The sequence below is a fragment of the Pantherophis guttatus genome, chromosome 2 (genome assembly GCF_059756535.1).
Source record: "Pantherophis guttatus breed Tessera chromosome 2, ASM5975653v1, whole genome shotgun sequence".
Classification (NCBI taxonomy): Eukaryota; Metazoa; Chordata; class Lepidosauria; order Squamata; family Colubridae; genus Pantherophis; species Pantherophis guttatus.
Genome location: NC_142064.1, coordinates 210,473,959 through 210,494,659, shown reverse-complemented (window position 1 = coordinate 210,494,659; position 20,701 = coordinate 210,473,959). Strand labels below are relative to the sequence as shown.

Genomic DNA, 20,701 nt, shown 5'->3' with positions numbered 1-20,701 from the left:
ACGGCAAAATCCATTTAAAGCTACTTCTAACCAAAACATTATTCAAAAATCTTGCAACCAATCATATAAATAGGAAGAAGACCACATGCTTCAACCATGAAAAAAAATGCAAGAAAAGTAGTATTTTTCAATGCTGAAGGAGAGTTAATGTATAGAAGCCAAAAATCAGAAGGCCCCTGGCAGCAGTTTCTCCAATATATATATATTTGGAGAAACTGCTGCCAGGGGCCTTCTGATATATATATATATATTTTAAAGGATGGGTTTTCAGAAGCTTGGTCAGGTGCACGGAGTATGTCATTCCACGCATCTGGTGAAGTGAGCTGTCTTTCACACAAGTTTATGCCTTTTCATTACTTTGAAAAGGTGCTAGATTTTTTGGTATTTTTCAAGATCTGCCCAGCAGCAAAATCTCTAGAGATTGAAGAATTTGCTATACTTACTATAATAATTCACATTTCGGATCCAGTTATGGATTCCTTGTGCATCCAAGCCTGGGGGAGAAGGCACTGGCCTTTTTGCCAAGAAATCTTCAATGACAGACAATGTGGAAAGGCTTTGGCTATAAAAAGACAAGAGTTTCTTTCAGACAAAAAACACATAAATGCTTGACAGTACAGCTTAAGTAGTAAAGTTTAGACTCTGTCCACGCTGTCAGCCAATTTTACACATGATGATTCCATGTAAGTTAACCCATCCTCACCGTCATATGCATGGCCCAATGAAGGAATAGGAATAGGGCAACGATTTCAAATTGAAAGAAGAGGGTCAAGTTAATTGTTAATATATACGTAAAAATAATGATGGCAGGCAGAATAGTTTCTATATTATCAACTGAAGAAACCCAACAATGGAGCTATACTGAGAGATATAAAACTCTAGCAGATTTTTTTCCATATTTTTCTAGTTCTTTTTCTAAATTGTTATAGTTCTAAATTTCTCCCACAAAAAAGTAGGCTCAGGTTGTTGTAAGCTACGAATTTTTGCTTGTATCCTAAAAAGTGGTCTGCAATAAAATCAACAGTATGCTAGCCAACAGAAACATAAAACATATCTTTAATCCCAAATTCTAGTTGACTGGCTTTGCTACTTTACAGAATATCATCATTTTATGAAAAGTGAAGTAAAAGTTCAAGCACCCTTTATTGAGTAGTCGATGTTCTACAGTCAAAACCAACTGTATCTCAGATGTTAAAAGATCATGGAAACATGGAAGCAACATTAAATTGCATCCAGATCTTTACAACTTGGAAAACCATGTTGAAAAATGCCTCAAAATCAAATGCAACCATGGCAAAACTTTTAAAAGTAGGGAAAATAATATAGTGCTCTTTGCTAGGCATTCTCCAGTTAGGCTGAACCCACTGTCATTTTTAAGCATCTTTTAAAGGTAATCTTTAAAATGTAGGAAATCAACAAGGGATTTATTATTAGTTAATCAGCAGAAATATAATGAAAATTCTCTTTCTATGAGATAATGTTTTAATGAATAGTTCAGTTGAAATTAATAATTTTTAATTATAGTTATAATTAATTATTATAATTATTAATAATAAATTAATAATATTTATTCACACTGCTTTACAATATATTTTAAATGTTTTCCCATAGCCTTTTTACCTGAACACCAATAGTTTATCTCCAAGTTTCACACTTTCTTCTACTAGATGAAACAATAGCACCATCTTAGGTGAATTTTGTAAGACTCCTGTCTGATAATCACAAAGGATATCTTTAGCCTGCAGATAAAACAGAACATCTCTCAGTGACACTTGCTACATCACAATTCAATTTATAACTCAGGATTTCCCTAATATCTTGTGTGTCCTTACAAACATAATCAGAAACAAATCCACTCATTAGCAATATAATGCTAAGTCCTTCCAAAAAATAGCAAAAATCTATTTCTCATAAAACATGTCCTTTGACAATTTCTTTATTATCCACCTAAATACCATAATTACACAGGATTTGATTTTTAAAACCCTAAACCTTCACATATACTGATGGAAACTGATCAAGGAGAGAACCAACTTAGAAATAGGGAGAAATTTCCTGACAGTTAGAACAATTAATCAGTGGAACAACTTGCCTCCAGAAGTTGTGGGTGCTCCATCACTGGAGGTTTTTAAGATACGACTAGAGAACTAAATGATATATAGCAGTGATGGCTAACCTTTTTGCCATTGCGTGCCACGAGCGGGGGGAGGGGGTGTCGCGCGCACAGGTGCCCACACCCATAATTCTATACAGCCCGCCCTGCGCATGCGTGTGCTCCCCCCTGCTCCTGGCATGTGATGGCACGGTGGGCCCAGTAGGCCTGTTTTTTTGCTCTTCCCCAGGCTCCAGAGCCTTTCTAGGAGCTCGGGGAGGGCAAAAACGGCTTTCCCCACACCCCGGAGTCCAGAAATGGCCCTTTTGCCAACTTCCAGTCACACCAGAAATTGGCAAACGGGCCATTCCTGGCCTCCGGAGGGCCTCCGGGGGGTGAGGAAGGCCGTTTTCACCCTCCCCAAGATCCTAGAAAGGCTCTGGAGCCTGGGGAGGGAGAAAAAACAGGCCTTCTCCACCACCCTCCAGAGGCAGGAAACAGCCTGTTTCCCTACTTCCAGTGGACCCAGAAGGCCCAAAATCAGCTGGCTGATGCACACATGCATGCCGGAGCTGAGCTCACGTGCCCACCGATATGGCTACATGTGCCACCTGTGGCACGCGTGCCATAGGTTCACCATCACGGATATATAGGGTCTCCTGCTTGAGCAGGGGATTGGACAGGGGATTGGACTAGAAGACCTTGAAGGTCCCTTCCAATTCTGTTATTCTGTTATACTGCTTCTAAACTACAGTGATACTTAAAAGTTTGTGAATCTTTTTTGAGTTTTTAGTATTTCTGCATAAATACAGAAGTACTTTTGGACTTGAATGAAAAGCATTAACATTTGGCAAAAAGCAAGGACTTGCATTGCAGCATAGGAAAGCTATTCTTTAAACAAGTATAATGGTTTTGACTTCATTATTTACTTTTCTCTTTATTCAGTTTTAGGACTTGTGGGGAGAACAGATCACCTTTTAGGTCATATGTACACAAAAGTATTAACAATACAAAAGGGTTTGTAAAGTTTTCAGCATCATAGAACCCCAATGTTCTTAGCTTCCTTCACTATACCTAAGCTCTGGGATATAGCCCATATTCTCATTCTAGTTAGATAATCCTACAAGCACAGCAATTACCAGCTACATTCTACAAAAGCACAGATAAAAAAGATATCCAGATAGTACAAGAATAATCAGAGAATTGCTATAGAATAATAATAGCAGTAAATGGTCCCATTTGAAGCTGCAATGAGTAAAATAGGAAGACAGGAGATTTTTCACAAAAATGAAAAGAGGAGCCAAAGGTAAGAAAAATACTACACAGAACTATTTCATACATAACAATGACCTTTCAAATATTTTCGATGGGAAATGAGTCCATGCATAGCATGAATGTAATACATTTGTGCACAGATAGATGTAAGATACTGCTTCAAACATCCACCATGCTTAAGAGAAAAGGAAGAAGAAGTTTAAAAAAAACACCAAGAGTTTTGATTTTAGTACTCACCCATTCATACGTTACAACCTGATTGGCTCTTTCCTGAAATGGACTGAAGCCAATGCCCTGAATATACTTGCTATTGGTAGCCTCCCCAATTGTAGATGGCAGAGCATTGCTCTCTGTTTTCACTTTTATGCCCTGTGACTGGCAGCGTGAATTGGTACCAGCTGTGCCAAGGTCATCTACATCCAGATCTTGCTCATTTGCTAAATTTTCTTTTTGCAATGCTTCATATAGCACATCAGGGTGATTCCATATCTGAGAGAGGATGGCAAATTACTTGGCAATTATTATCAAATACTTAATTATTATTTATTATTAATTCTAGGTGTTTTTCATTCATGAGACTGGTGACTATTTTCTTTACCTACAATTATGGTTGCCTCACTGAAGGGGGTGAGCGTAAGCAGCAATAATTTTACCAAATTCCAGAGGGGCACCCAAATTAGTCTCTTGCAGCAAAAGCAACAAAGAGGTTTGCGGCCAATCTTTTAAATAAATATATAAGGGCTGGGGAAACACAGTAAGGCTTTATGTAAGAAAAGTCTACAAGTTGGAAAAGTTTATTTTGCAAAATTATTCTGATTAAAAATACAGATAGTCTTTTCATGTCATTAATATTGCTGTGTTCAGTTAGTCAAAGCACTCAAAACAAAATACCCCAAGCCAAATTGCAATCTAAGGCTTTGTATCACTGGTAACTGGTATTCAGAGAATGTTTAGGGGAACCTTAAAAGATGGTTGTATTCTGTATTATCATCATATTGTTACAAAAAATTAGACACAGCATTCAAGATGTAGAATGAAAAGAAAGTGACTTCTAAATAATACTAATATCATCCTAACAGTTATATTTTCATAAAACCCTACACAAAATACTGCTCCCTTTTTATTAAAAACACACCTTACAACAAACACAGAAAGCTTTAAGTGGATTCAGTCCCAGCCAGCCGCTGTTGCCTGCATCACGAAACCTATTCATGAACTCAGTATAAAGAGCCCGCTGGATTTTTGACAAACGCACTAAGATAACATGTTCTTCCTTATAGGGAAGCTGAATTTTCAGCACATTGTGCCCTCGTCTACAGAAACAAGAGAAAAGAACATTAGGAAAGAAATTCCTGAAAGTCTGCTTTCCATCCCTCTATTAGGAATGGAAAGGAGGAAATACCAGGCACCTCAATTTAGGGATGATTATTAATAAGTGTAAAAGAACAAGCGTGATCAGTATTTTATATGTAGAGATTAATTTTCCACAGCAGATTATTGCAAAATCTTAGTGTTTAGTCTGTAACCAAGTATAACCTCACAACTGAGTATTTCCTTCCACATATTATACTCTGTGATGAAATTATATTTAATTTATATACTTCAAGCATTTACACTATCAAGTCCTCATAAGTTATTTTTATATCCCCAAATGAAAAATTCTATCTAAGCAGTCTATTATTATGAAACTAGATTTAATGACATATATACCAAAATGGTACTGCTAATGATGGTCTAAAATCTAATCCATCAACCCAATGAACCAAACGCTTCCCACCCTCTCATTATTTAAATACTTCTTCCAAAGACTGAAGGACTGAGAATGTGGCAAATGGCCTCACCTTTGTACAAAGCCTTCCAACAGGCTGTGCAGGACATGACTGCGATACCTCATTAGACGAACATCTTGGGGGGTGCTGTCAATACACTGTCCATTCAGGATAGGGCGCTCAAACATATTACTGAATTCCTGCCGGGTACCAAGAAAGTCGGGGCGTACAAAGTCTACCATACACCAATATTCAATTAGATTGTTCTGCAGAGGATAGCCAGTCAGAACTACCCTTCGCCGAGATCTGATGTTTTTCAAAGCCTGAGAGGTGCTTGCATGACAATTCTTTATCCGGTGTCCCTCATCACAAATGACCACATCTGGTCCAGGCCGGGATAAAGCTTTCTCAATTCCTGAAAGGAAAAGAAAATGTCTCCAAATGAATTTGTTTTGCTCTAGCCTTAATTGAAGTTGCATAATTATTAAGAGTTGTGCTAAATCCAGTAGGGAGTTTGGAGAAAGGAAAATGAGCTGCTCAGAAATTATTACTGGATAGCAGAAATCTCTGCTTCAGTTTTCAAGACAACACTGATAAGAGAAAGACACTGATCACTTCCCTGTCTTAGGCTAGGTAAGTATCATTTACAATTCTCAATGACATCCTTCACTGAATGCAGTGGCAAGTGAAACTAGAATATGTGTCCGTAATGGAAGTTTTTTTTTTTTTAAAAAAAGCAGCGAACCAGTGAAAACTGGGACAATGTTAACACAAAATCTTTCCACAAAAAGTTCCATTACAGTAATGAAACATGCAGCAAAACAATTATATACATATAGAGAAACTCTGCCTCCAAATATGTTATGTTAATAAAGGAATTATAAATTAATTGAAGAATTCATACAAACTAGAAAATCATTTTTCTGATGAAACTGGAAATATATTCCGTAGCGCATGGGTTTCCAAACTTGGCAACTTTAAGATTTGTGGATTTCAACTCTCAGAATTTCCTAGTCAGCCATGCTGGTGGGGAAATTCTGGGAGTTGAAGTCCACAAGTCTTAAAGTTGCCAAGTTTGGAAACCCATGCCTTAGTGGATTCCTAATTTCAGATTATCTGTCTGTTCATGTGCAAATTCTAGTAAAAATAGTGGTCTAAGGATTGTATCATTTAAATGGAAATGAAAGATATACTAAATATATATATACTAAATATATACTACATAAAATTACAAATTTAAAAAAAAGAAAGAAAGATATACGTAAAAGGAGGTTTGTGGGTTCTCACCTTTTAAGAGCTCCTGCTGACGATCTTCTTCATCCACATCAATAATGACAGGGCCAGTTTGCTTTTTGCTTTTCTTCTTTCTGCCCGTAGCAAAGGATTTCTTCAATGAAAGCAAGCGGTACATCTCATAACCCATCAACAGTACACCACCATCTGTTACCCACTCAGTTACCACTTTGGCACGTGCTGCAGTGGTCCTAGAAAAAACAACAACAGGTAGACAAAATACAAATGGGACAGTCTTTGTGAAAAAGGAGAATGCAACTCTATATGCATGTTATGTATATTCAGAGTCTATTTGAAAAGTCAAGCTGGTTCAAAATACAATGGATAGGACAAATGCTGCTATTAACCATGGCTGTCACTAATCTTAGACCCTCAGTGAGCCTAAAGTATTTGCATTCAAACAATGTCCCTGGTTTCGCTCACATTTTAAATGCAATATGGTGCTCTTTCCTCCTCCCTCCCCCCCATCTGTGAGCATAATATTCTTCCTATATGGTTAATTCGTCTGGGAAACTTTTCTTTTTTTATATTTTGTAAGAAAATAAAAGAGGACAGTATTGTAAGATTCAGAATGCGAGCAAGCTGAGATGGCAATTTAATGGATGGTATCCTACTTATTTTGGCAGTGATACTTATTGTAACACTGAAATTAATCAGATGTTGTCATAAAACGATCTGTACAAATTGGCAAGAGAACTTTCCAAGATCCATAAACAGGGCACAAATGCTCCAACAGCAGCAATTATAAATAACATCTCCGAAATAGAATTCATTTCCCTTACTTGTGTTCATCATTCAAAATGTGGACTTTAAAAGTGCGAGGCTGAATCTCTTTTGGGTCATAGTCAGCAGGAAGAGCTTCTGGTGCTGGAAGCCACATGTTGAACTCTGCTAACCAGTTCTGAAGAGTATTTACCTGTAAGAAAAATGATAAGAAAGGGATACATTAATTATATATTTCATTCTACCAATATCTTAAACACTGAAAAAAATATACGAATATTTCATGGATATTTCAAAATTTAAAGAGGCAAATACAGAAGTTGATCTGTATTCAGATCAAAACTTGCTAAGTGTTTGAAAGGACCTTTAAACAGACTTAAGTAAACATTTTTGTACAGCCTACTTACAGGTACAATTGCCAGGACGGTCTTTGCTTCAATATGACGGAAAAGTACTTCCAAAAAGGAGATGACTTGCAGAGTCTTGCCCAGCCCCATGCTATGAGCTAAGATGCAGCCAAACCCACTGCTGGTTTTAAATCTATCCAGGGATTCCACCAAATTATCATACAGGAAACGAATACCACCAATCTAGAAAGAGTAACAAATGGTGTAAAAGAGATTATGGATGGTTACTATCAGATTAGTGGTTAAGCATCTAATCTGTAAATGCATATACACATACGCAGGCAAAAAAAAACCAGCCGAAGTTTACACGAACAAATGACATGTCATAGTAAAATGTCTAGAAGACAATTTGGTGACAATTATGTACATTTCTGCAGCAGAAATTTCAATACCTGGTGAGGCTTTACTGCTCGTGCAAGTTGAGGAGCCAGATATAGATCTTCCTCATTTGGTGGATGGTTGATGTTAATAATTACTTGCCCTGAAGCATCTAACTGATTTAGAGCATCATTCACGTGGGCACCACTGCTCTCTTCAGTATCATCATCCCCTTCGTTGCCAGAATCACTGCTGTCTACAATGTGGAGGGCTTCATCGTCTCCTGAACTTAATTCTATCACTTCTGCAACACAACCAGATGTAGAGGATTAGCACATCCATTATATTTTATAGCTAAATGTAAGGTGACTTATGTCCCTCTGTCTTCATCTTTTATACTCTAGTAAAAACTGGGAAAAGTTAAGTAAAAGAAATAAAATAAAAACAAAGTATGAAAATACAAAAGTAATCATACTGGCTGATTCTGATTAGTACTGAGTTACTGAATATTTATCTGTTACTTTATAATTATTTGATATAGCATAATTATGCTGAGTCGATTTCTTAAAATTTTATAAGTTTGTAAAAATATTTTTCAAATTGGGAATGTTAGAGGAAGTTACTGATTATTAGAATTCTTTAGAAATAACATTTACTTGTATTTTTTTTTAAAAAAAAAAATCCTACTGACTGCAAGACATAAAGATGTTGGAAACCATAATGCAGGAATAAATTTTCCATCTGTTCTTACCATCTTTAATGCTGTGGAGTCTTACTTTGGAGTCATCCTCACTACCACTGCTGGTGCTGTCTAAGCAGATGACCTCTTCATTTAGCACTTGAGGGGGAAGCTGAGCAACTTCTGCAGTTCGTAAAGCAATTTCCTCTAAAAACAAAGTAATAAATTCAGTACATCATGGATGGAGAGAAAATCAGACTAAAAATTGCCCTCACTTCACTTCACTCATCAATGTGTGACCTCACTGAAGTATCTTAGTTGTACCAAATTTGATACCACTGATTATATAAGAAGCTACTCTAATATGCTTCAAGTAATGTTTTGCCTGAAGTTAACCAGTACTTCTCTTACTGCATTCTAATTTTTTGGGGTAGACTCATGAGCCTCTATTTCAGACTCCAATGTTAGAAGAACGCATTGTTCAAACTATTATCAGAACACTTAAAATCAGTTTGAAAAATGTCATTATATCTGGAATCAATAACATGAAACTGAAACTGAATTAAACATGCATATTTCCATTTATATTCAACATTTAAAACATGATAGAATTGTGGATATATGCCCTTCCTCCACTCCAAACATAGCACAGTGATCTAAACATAGCAAACAACTTTCTTTCAGGTTCGTCTTCAATAATTATTAGTACAAATGACCGCAATTTGACTATTATATTAATTAACATGCCCTGAACTTGTTCTATGCTGCAGCGTTTCTAAACAAAATCTGAATAAATGAAACCAAATTTGTGAGATTTGTTGTCAGGACTTTTGCAGTTTGCAGATGAGCAGCAAGTTTGGCTAATTTTTTTTTCCAAATTGCAGAATCTCTTTCTTCATTTGCTAGCATAAAAAGTACACTCTTTCCATGGAGCGTTTTGGATGTCATCCAGATTACACAGAATAGATGCAAACAAAATCTGCTTGCTCATTAGTCCTGCTGCATTGCTGAATAGCCCAGCATTGAGAAGACCACCCATTCACTTACTTCCTTGCTCCAAATTTGAAAGAGGATAAGGAAGCTGAACAGAAAACTGTTCATACTATAATCTACAGGTACCACGGAAAGGAGTCAGAGGATGGATAGACAGGCCACATCAGACACAATGTACTGCCTCCTAAGGCCACTTTGAAATTATGGATAAATTATGGAAAACATCCAATGCTTTACTACAAGCATCTGCATATATGGCTCTATTTTAATGTGGTCCAAATCTATTATAGGTAATGCTATTTCACTGGGTTGACATACAGATAATTCTTGCTTAATGGCTGCCCTGTTTAGGGACTGTTTGAAGTTATGATGGCGCTGAAAAAAAGTAACTTTATGACTGATTTTTGCACTTATGACCATTGCAGCATCCCACGAACATGTGATTGCCAGATGCACATTTTACTACTGGCTTCTGACAAGCATATTCAGTGTAGAAGCTGGCAGTAAAATTGCAAATCATGATCATGTGATGTCTTGCTTAACCGCCATGGGTGATTCATTTAAGGACCACACTGCTTAGTGACAGAGTTTCCAGTCCCAATTGTGATCATTAAGCAAGAACTACCTGTATATTTTTAGCCTCTTCACAAAGTTTACAGTGATTTTAAAATGTTGGAGTACAGTATTTAAGAGGAATTAATAAAAGAATAGCTCACTTAATATAGAGAAGACATCAGGTCTTCATTCCTCCCCATTCTCCTCAGTAAAGGATAAAAAAGAATGGGACACTTTTGAATTCATGAAACTTGGAACAATTACTAATGGGTTTTAAGATACTGTACATTTTCTATAAATATAAGCAACAACTCTGATCAAAATGCAGCTCAGACAACAAATAAATACAAGAAAAATCTTTTAAGTTATGAATTCATTGATTATATTTCTATGTTATAGTCATATAGTTATATTTATATGTTTTAGAAATATTATTTTTCAACATAGTAGTTATATGGCTTGATCCTGAGGAATATCAGAGGTTAAAAAACCTATTCTTAATGGATTAGTTGTGACATTGTGATTGAGAAGGACAAGGAAAACATTATAGAAGTATGGAGTTTTCATGACTGATATTCAGAAAGAGGGGGAACTGATAAACATGCAGAGAAAATAACTCAGTTTGGCTTATTTGTGTGGTAGAAAGCATGGTTTCTCAGAGAGCTAAAATAATGGAAACAATAGAACAAAACTGTTTATGAGAAGCACCATTTATTTCACAGGAATTAAGCAAATGCAGCAACTAGTAATTAGAATCAATTTGTTATAACTAACTACAAATGCTGTTGTTAGGCCTGCTCTATTAAAAATGACTAATTTTTACAATATTTTCATTAATTCTTTTAAAGCAAGTATTATCTTTATCACTTCCCTGAATGGCATATTAACATAGAAATCAATTATTATTAATATGATACATAATTCAGATATCAAAAGGAAAAATATATTAGAGAAAAACAGACACACAGTGATTCACAAAGGTATTTATGAGTTACACTTATACTGTCCTTTTTTTTTCCTCTGGGGGGGGATCAGGCAGGGCATGAATGTAAGAATAAAATAAACACTATGGAACAAAATTAGTATGCTGACAGGATTAACCATTATTATTTGTTACATCTGGCTTCAATTCAGCTTTTGGTTCAATACTTTGTGTAAAGTTTACCTGGGAGAAACTCTAAAGGTACAGTGGGGATGCTGGCTTGGTAGTCCTTCCTTTGCTGCTCCAGCCGTTTTCTTCTTTCCAGTTCTTCCTGCTGTGCTGCTTTTGTCACAGCCTCCAACTGGTCTTCCCGCAGCAGCTTTCTGAATGCACAAATTCAGAAAAAATACATTATTTCCAAGGAATATATCAATGCAGTTTCAATTTGGCAAATAAAAACTGACTTGTTCTTCTTCGAGCAAAGAAAATGACAAATCAGAAAAACTACCGTATTTTTCGGAGTATAAGACGCACTTTTTACCCCCCAAAAGGGGGTGAAAATTTAGGTGCGTCTTATATACCTTATGTAGCCCTGCCCACCCACTGGCCCCCACCCTTTGGTCTGTGCCTCACAGCAGTTACCTCCTTGTAAGCAAACAGCAAGAAAAAAAAGCTCCTTTCAGCGTCAGCATAGACTAATTAGCACAAGTTGATTAGATCCACCTCCCGACTCTCCACTGATTTGCTCTCAGCTGTTTTGTGCAGGGCTCTGCTGCTTGCTGCAAAGAGCTGAATTTCTGGAGCAGATTTTTTTTCCTTGTGCTAATCAAGCTACGTTGAAACTGAAACTGAAAGTAAAGCAGGCTGTTTGCTGTAGCGAGGCAAAATTAGGCAGAGACAGAGGGAGATTTCTTTTTCATCTTTTTCCTCACCAAAAAAAGTAGGTACAAACAATGGGAAATTTAGGGCAAAAGAGGAGAGTTCAAGATTTTAAACACAAAAGAAAAAAAGGAGAACGAAAAAGGCAAAAATAAAAATGGGAAGGGAGAAAAAAAAAGAAATGAAAGAGAAAAATGTTATACATATTTAGAATTGAAATATGAATAGTAATAAGAAATAAATGGGAAATCATGATTGTAAAAATGAAATGAATAATAATTGGAATATTTGTCTTTGTATTTTTGAAATCTAGACAATGATAAGTTTTTATTTTTTTATTTTTTTTAGAAGTATAAACTGTAATAATTGAAATACCTTTAATGGTATATGGTAGTGAAAGTAAAAAAGGATTAAATTGTAGCTTGGGTAAGAGCTAGAACATTTTTATATTTAATTAGGAAAATTGTAATGATTGAAATATTTTTAATTATATATTGTGATGAAAGTAGAAATGATTAAGTTGTGATTTGGAGGATTATATGGGCAAAACTATGTCGGTTATTGGGTGAGTTTAACATGTGAAAATGAGTAACATCAGAGGGGAAATCATTTGGTTTATTATTATTGGTAAATATAATTAATTGATTTGTAAGAAATTGGATTGCATGGAAATAATTGGAATATTCATGTTCATATTGATTAATATGCAAAAAATATAGTTATATAACTAATTGATTTATATTAAAATGTTGAATTTGTATTAAACAATTGTAATATTACGTAATTAACCAATGTGAGGAAGGATATAAAAATAGAAGACAATGGGAAGGGGTATAATATAGAATAGAAGGGAAAAATTGAATTTGATTAAGATTAGAGATGAGGATGAATGGTAATATTGGTTTTTTAAAAAAATAGATGAGGAATAAATATGGCAAAAAGGAAATATAGAAATAGTAAATTTAATTGAAATGACTAAACACTGTTTAAATTTGTGAACCAGCCAAATACTGTTCAAAGAAAATACATTGTATGTTTGTATGTGTGTTTGTCTAAAAAATAAAAAAAACCTTTTTTTAAAAAAAAAAAACCCAAAAAGGTAGGTGCATCTTATACTCCGGTGCATCTTATACTCCGAAAAATGCGGTAGCTATTTTTCACTTGTAGGTAAAACATATACATATACAGCATGGAATTGAGCAAGAAGACCCTTGATGCTGCTGTTTAAGGGCAGATGCACTATGTTAAGAGGGATGTTAATTATTACTTGATCCCACCTGCTAGGGCAACTTCCGTCCAGTTTCCCATCTTTCCTTCTTAGGAAGATGATAGAAAACATGGTTGTTTGGCAGCTTCAGAGGGTCCTGGATGACACGGATTATCTGGACCCCTTTCAGTCAGGATTCAGGCCCAGTTATGGGATGGAAATGGCATTGGTAACATTTGTTGATGATGAGAGCAGGAGGGGGATAATACAACCATTCTTACTCTCCTTGAGCAGTCTTTGATACCATCGGCCATGGTATCTTTTTGGGCTGGCTGTGGGGTTAGGGTTGGATAGTGCTGTTTTGCATTGGTTTGCCTCCTTTCTCCAAGACTGGTCCCAACTGGTGTTAATAAGGAGAGGTTCAGCCCATGGCCACTCTTTTGTAGTGTGTCACAGGGCTCGGTACCCTCTCTATTCTTTTTTAACATCTACATGAAGCTGCTAGTGAGATCATTCACCACCAGGGGTTGAGATATACCGTATTTTTCGCACTATGAGATGCACCAGACCATAAGACGCACATTAGCTTTAGAGGAGAAAAACAAGAGGGGGGGAATCTGAGGACTTCTGGTTGACGTCATGGTGAGAACGGCTTGGAAAATAGTGGGCTCCACCAAGCCCTGCGAAATCCAGCTGGCAACCGCTGTTATGGGGTCAAAGCCGCCTTGTAGAAGCGGCAAAGAAAGGAGAAGCATTCGTGGATCACGAGGAACTCACAATTTCCTCATTAAGTCCGAAGCAAGCTCTCCCGAATGGCAGCAGGGACAACAGCCATTTTTGCCAGTCACAAGCTGGGACAACCGAGACCATAAGATTTGTGCTGAAGCGGTCCGTGGAGAGAGCATTGAAACTGGGTGAGATAACTTCCAACTCTTACTCTAAAGATTTAATTTAAGTACAAGAATTTTAAAAGATAATCTCCAAGCATTAAGGAAGCCGCGATAAGACACACGAAGATTAAATACTGAAAATTAAGAGGCGAAAGAAATGCCCAAGGGAAGCTTTAAAATACAGAAAGTCTGGAAAAAAGCTTAAACAATTTGAAAGGTGATTTTTGGGAGAAACTGTCCTGCTTATTTGTATTTATATATATATATATACAGATACGTGCAATGAACATTTGGGTTGCTGCAGAGTCTCCCCCTTTGGGGTCTTTTTGTGTGGGTCAGAGGGGGGAGAAATTCTGACTTGGAGTCTGCTTTGGCCTCCTGGTGCGGGGCTCTGGGTGAAGGCTGGAGGGAAGTGCCGCTGGTGGAGAAGAGACAGAGGACCTTGTTCCAGTGGGACTGCATCATGTCCTGGCACTGGCTGACCATCTTAGCCCGCTGACCTTGCAGGCGCTGGTACCTGGCCTTGCACTCCCACAGGTCTTTCCTCTACTTGAAAAACCTATGCTCATAGTCCTCAGTGAGGTGCTTCTGCTAAGCCTCCTTTTCGGTCAGATCCAATTTGAACTGAGCTGTTCTGCCAACTCTTTCTCGTAGGGGCTGCTTAGCTCCAACAACTGCTTCCTGTTGGGGCCCTAAGGAGCCCAGGCAGGAAGGTGAGGAGTTGGCCACGCCCACCCAGTCACATGACCACCTAGCCACGCCCAACCAGCTGGTCATTAGGCAGATCATATTATTGGTTCGCGGGATTTAAAATTATGAATTTAGTGGTCCCTGAGGTCCGAAAGATTGGTGATCCCTGTTCTAGAAGACGATTTGGATATTTTGATAATACCTAATGAATTTCTTTTCCCTCTTGAAGATTTCTAAGATGAAATAAATTGCAAATAACTAAACTTTATTGAAACTGGCTATTGGATTATGGATTTGAAAGATTGGAGGAACCTAGTGGATTAATTTGGATTTGGATTATTAATGCTATTTGACAGAACATCCTACAAGGCAAAAGAAGAAAGATGAAAGGAGAAAAGAAGAAAAGTTAAATGTCTTTAACTTTACATATCTTCCCAATTGTCCAAATTTTAACGTTAAATAAGACTTTAAAATTTGGACAATTGGGAAGATATGTAATTGGAAAATCACAAGGCTGTAATTTACTATAGAATTTTAAGATTATCAATTTAGGGGATTTGGAGGTATAACTATGGGACTGACTGAATTTTATTAAGTTGGAGTTTTCAAATATTGAGATGTTGGAACCAAAGAGGTATAGTGAGTAATCTTTATTAAATTGTCACAAAATGGATCTACAAGGGATAATAGAGGCAAATAAAGAAATAATTTTGATGCTTAAAAACATGCATGAAACTATAAAGAACAATAAGGAGACAAGGGGATTGTCTAAAGATAAAGAAATGAATGTAGAAGCCACTCAACAATTGGGGGAAAAAGATGAACATGATATTCAGGAAATAGATGAGAAATTAGAAGAAGCAGTAGAAGGAAAAAATCAAAATGAGATGCAAGAAGATAAAGGTAATGAAGTAAAAGGATTAATAAGTAGGAATCAATTAGATAATTTCTTAAAAGCTTATAATAGAACACAGGAAAAAAAATCTTCAAAAAAAAAAGAAAGAAAGATTTAGAGGAAAAAAAGAAAAACCTCTTTAAAAAAAAGAACATCTTATTGATGGGTGTTTAAATAATACAGCAGAAAGAGACAAAGGGCAACCCAAAGGGAATGTTCAGTAGGTCCAAAAATATTAAAAAGAGTTATAAGACTCCAAGAGAGAGAAATAAAAGGGTGATTAAAAAGTCAATAAATGATGGAACTCCAAAAAGGCTAAGAGATGATGGATAATGATAAAATATATTAATACAATGAAAAAATAAATAATACAAACAAGGAAAATAGTAGCATACATGTTAACAGATAATAGAATCTATAATAATTAAAAATAAATTAAGTTTAGTAGGTGGAAGTTTAGGATTAGGTAATCTAATTGTATTATTAATATTAATACCATATTTTCCCGAAAATAAGACCCTGTCTTGTATTTTTTTGAACCCTGAAATAAGCGCTTGGCCTTATTGCCATGCGTTAAAAAGCCCGATTGGACTTATTATCAGGGGATGTTTTATTTTGGGGGAAACAGGGTAGTGTGTTAAAATATATTGTGAATTTGAACTTTTAAGGATTAGAAATTGTGGGGATTTTGAGATATATTCCCGGGATTGATTAAATTTTGTTAATATTTGGCATTAGTAGTCCTAGACATTTGGGATATTGAAATTATGGTGAAATGAATAATTCTCAAAATATTAAATATTAGTAACTTAGTAGGGGATAACAAATACATGGCACAAATAAATGTAATTTATGTTTAAATGAATTAATGGAAAAAATCATAAAGAATTATAAAGTGAGAATGGTACTGTTGAAGTTGGAAGATTAGGATTATGTACACTTATTTGTATTATTACTGTTAGCATTGTTTAAAACAGATTTGACCCAGTCAATACACTGTCCACAAAATATGTACGGTGTGTATTAGATTAAAAAATAAAAAAATAAAATAAAAAAAAAAGAAAAAAGAAAAAAATCTGCCTCTGCCTCCCAGCATCCATCGGGTATTCATCTGGCTAGTGTCCTTGCAGCAAACAACCTGGTCAGCTTCAGCACGTTATCGCAGCCCAAGCATATGGCTCGTCAGAGCTCCACTCAATTGCACCCACCACGGGTCAACTGAGCTGATGCCGCTGCTGGGGAACATTGGAACCTTCGCTGCCGAGCAGCTAATTGGTGGTTGGATCGGCCTCCTGGAATACTGCTGGTCAGCTGTTCTAGGCAGTGGGGATCGCCGCCAATCACCACCATTCAACAGCAGCAATCAATGGCAATTGGCGGGAGTGAAAATCCCCGCCACCTAGAACAGCTGACTGGTGGTATTCCGGGAGGCTGATCCAACTGCCAATCAGCTACTCAGCAGCATAGGCTCCAGCGTACACCGGTGGTGATGAACAGCGGCAGTGGTGCTGCACCAACCCTTTCCTCCCGCCGCAATATTTGCTCTATAAGATGCACAGACATTTCCACCCACTTTTTTGGGGGGGAGGAAGTGCATCTTATAATGCGAAAAATACAGTAATCAGTATGTTATCTCCACCCCTAGTGATCCAAGTGATGCCTTTGCCGCCCTCTCACAGTGCCTGCAGGTTGTGGGGGCCTGGATGGGGGACAACAGGCTATGGCTGAACCCTGGCAAAACTGAATGGCTTTGGGTGTATGGACCTTCAAGATCCAAGACTTTACCCAACTTAGTTCTGGATGGGGTTACACTACCCAAACAGATCCAGTATACAACTTGGGAATTCTCCTTGACTTGTGACTTCTGCTTGAAGAGCAGGTGGCAGTCATGGCTAGGAGAGTCTTTGCACAACTTTGATTGGTGCACCAGGTGCGGCCTTTCCTGGATCAGAGGTCACTTCATGTTTAAAGTATGCTCTACATGGGGCTACCCTTTTAGAGCAAGGTCCCTAACCCCAGTCTTTGGACCAGCACCGGTCCATGGCATGCCAGAAACCAGTCTGCGCAAACAAGTGAAGCCCCACCTGTGGGATACAGGCAGCATGTGATACCACACCCCCTCCACTCTGTGGAAAAACCTCTCTCCATAGAACCGGCCCCTTGTGCCTAAAAGTTGAGGGCCACTGTTTTAGAGCATTCAAAAGATTCAATTAGTACAGAGTGTGCTATGCACTCTGCATTTCTTGGATCTTGAAGCTCCTAGGATAACCCACTGCTCCGCAAGGCCCACTGATTGACTGACTGCTTCTGGGTACAATTCAAGGTGTTGTTTATTACCTTTAAAGCCTTGCATGGCAAGGGTACAGGTTATATGAGGAACTCTCTTACCCTACTGGGACTGGAGCACCCCACCTGCGCTGGCAGAGGAGGCATGCTGTGGGTCCTGTCGGGCAAGGAATTCTGGCTGGCAGGGTCCAGGAGAAGGACCTTCTCTGTTGTGGTTCCTGCCCTATGGAATATCTTATCCCTGAAGTGATAAGCACCCACCCTTCTGTCCTTCCACAGAAGCCTGAAAATCTGAATCTGCAAATCTGATTCTGCCAGATGGCCTGGGACCCTAATGAGGGAACACCACATTGGAGGTGATTATTGAATTAAGAGATAATCCCACCTCTCCCCCCTGCGCATCCTATTCCCTCCTTCCCCATCTTTTAGCTATTTTTTTATTGGGATTTTTATTTTTTGTCCTTTTAAGAATATTTATTTGTTGGGTTTTTAATGTTTTAATGCTGACAGCTGCCCAGAGTTATTTGCTATGAGATGGCCAGCACATATATTCAAGAGAGAGAGAGAGAGAGAGAGAGAGAGAGAGAGAGAGAGAGAGAGAGAGAGAGAGAGAGAGAGAGAGAGAGAGAGAGAGAGAGAGAGAGAGAGAGAGAGAGAGAGAGAGATGATATATAGATAGTGTTCTGACCCAGCCTTAGCAGAAGCAAGAAACAGACTTCTTATCACGAAAAAGCCCTCTTTATTTACCTTGTGAATTAATGGCATTCACCCACTGAAAAGTCCAAGCAAGAGTCTTGCAATGAGTTAAATGCAGCAACAGACGTTATCAGTTCCTTGCGATAACTGCAAGGTCGTGAGCTCCCAGCCGAAAAGCTGCAAATTTAGTTCTGGCAAGCAGTTTTTGATTCACAAAACACAATGAGCAAAATCTTCAGAAATACGAACTGTTGTCTCCTATGACAACCACTGCCCTTTCCTTCTATTTATTCCCCAGCCAGGGAGAATCCATTCAGAATCTATGTGTGCTTTGCTTCCCGAGTCAACTCCTTGTCCTCCGTTGTTCACCTCTCCTAACTGCTCTATGTATACGTGCATCTGGAACAGGCTCCAGCTGTTCTTTCTCCTCAATTATCTCAGCCCCCAAAGCCAGCTGCCTCTCCGTTGGCTGGGAAATGTTGGATAGCCCTGGCTCTACCTCTTTGTCTGATGCAGAGCATTCATTAGAGCCTTCCCCAGACTCCAGAACTGGCCCAAGTTCCTCCCCAACCTCCTCATTGTCTGAATCTGCCACCAGCTCTGCTGGTAGGCCACAAGAGATAGATAGATAGATAGATAGATAGATAGATAGATAGATAGATAGATAGATAGATAGATAGATAGATAAAGAGGGGGGAGAGGGAGAGAGAGAAAGAGAGAATGCAGAATTCAAAGCTTCAAGAAAGAGAATAGTCAGCATAAGATTCAAGTACAATTGGCTCTCATAGTTTCATACCTCCACTGGTTGGCAACTCAACTATTCCAGAAATAAGTCATAGAGAAAACTCTAATGCGTCAGATATTGCCCTTAGACCTAGCACCGTGATGGCAAACCTATGGCACACTGCCACAGGTGGCATGTGGAGCCATTTCTGCCGGCACACGAGCCATCACCCTAGATCAGCTATGCGGTGTTCCCACCGGCCAGCTGATTTTCAGGTCTCTGCCACACATGTGGGAGATGCACATGCATGCCCATGCTGCCCCTCCCCTCCCAGGAGTCTTCATACAGCCCTTTTGGATGCCAGGTAAGTATAGGGCTCGTGTAAAGACTCTGGAAGGGCGAAAAACGTGCCTACCGGAAGTCCGGAAACGGGCTGTTGAGGCCCTTCGGATGGCTGGGGTAGGCCGTTTTCACCCTCCTGGAGGCTCCAGGAAAGCCTCCAGGCCGTCTGGAGGGCGAAAAACTGGCCTACCGGAAGTCCAGAAATGGGCCGTTTCTAGGCTCCGGAGGGCCTCCAGATGGCCAAAGGAGGCTGTTTTCGCCCTCCCCAGGCTCCAGGAAAGCTTCCGAAGCCTGGGGAGGGCGAAAACCAGGCCTAATGGGCCTAACAGAAGTCCGGAAATGTGCCATTTTTGGCCTACGGAGGCTTTAGGGAGGCCTGCTAGGCCAAAATGGGGCACACGGGGTCATGCGTGCATGCGCAGGGGGTGCAGGCATATGCGCCATGGGAAGGGCAGCGCAGGGTCATGCGCGCATGCATGGGTGGGCAGGGTGCACGGGGGCATTGCATTATGGGTATGGGCACACGCGCACGTGACTCCCCCCACACTCCCCCCGCTTATGGCACACAACGGCAAAAAGGTTTGCCATCACTGGCCTAGCGTATTAGAGAACATTCCATTGTTGGTGGTGCAAAGTAGAGTTTGTGAATTCCAAATTTGATGTTAAACCGCTTCAATCTCTTTTTATTTACCAGTTGTAAGTTGTGAACCTATATTATCCATTGTATCACTGGAGTGGAAACAGTGGAAATACAGTTCTATGTGCAGATGCTCCATGATGACCATCTGATTTCATTAGTTCTGCCACCCAACGTATTTACTTATTATGGGAACATATGGAAGGCAAACAGAGTAGAATGCTTGCAGGAACTAATTTTGCAGCATTTTGTCATTTGAGACATTTCTCTATCCAGGCAAGAGTAGGATAGCCAAAGCAGCTTACACTGTTGGGGAAAGGATTGAGTTTAGGAGAAAACAAAGTAGAGACATGTTCAAAAGTCAAATAGGCTTGGTCCAACTGGATCAGATCAAGCACATAGGTCAGAAACTTCAGTATCACCAGTATA

The 20,701-nt window shown here is 38.6% G+C and overlaps 1 protein-coding gene across 4 annotated transcripts in view; it reads right to left on the bottom strand.

Moving 5' to 3' along the window:
- Window positions 1-20,701, bottom strand: part of RAD54L2 (RAD54 like 2) — a 72,396-nt gene that overhangs the window by 14,653 nt on the left and 37,042 nt on the right. For all 4 annotated transcript variants that reach the window (XM_034440014.3, XM_087887711.1, XM_034440024.3 and 1 more), the window contains exons 4-14: window positions 11,270-11,409; window positions 8,629-8,763; window positions 7,952-8,181; window positions 7,560-7,742; window positions 7,212-7,345; window positions 6,424-6,620; window positions 5,209-5,551; window positions 4,503-4,680; window positions 3,605-3,856; window positions 1,621-1,739; window positions 444-562 (exon numbers count right to left, since the gene is read on the bottom strand). In XM_034440014.3, coding sequence (XP_034295905.1) covers window positions 444-562; window positions 1,621-1,739; window positions 3,605-3,856; window positions 4,503-4,680; window positions 5,209-5,551; window positions 6,424-6,620; window positions 7,212-7,345; window positions 7,560-7,742; window positions 7,952-8,181; window positions 8,629-8,763; window positions 11,270-11,409 — 2,030 coding nt within the window. The remainder of the gene's footprint in view (window positions 1-443; window positions 563-1,620; window positions 1,740-3,604; window positions 3,857-4,502; window positions 4,681-5,208; window positions 5,552-6,423; window positions 6,621-7,211; window positions 7,346-7,559; window positions 7,743-7,951; window positions 8,182-8,628; window positions 8,764-11,269; window positions 11,410-20,701) is intronic.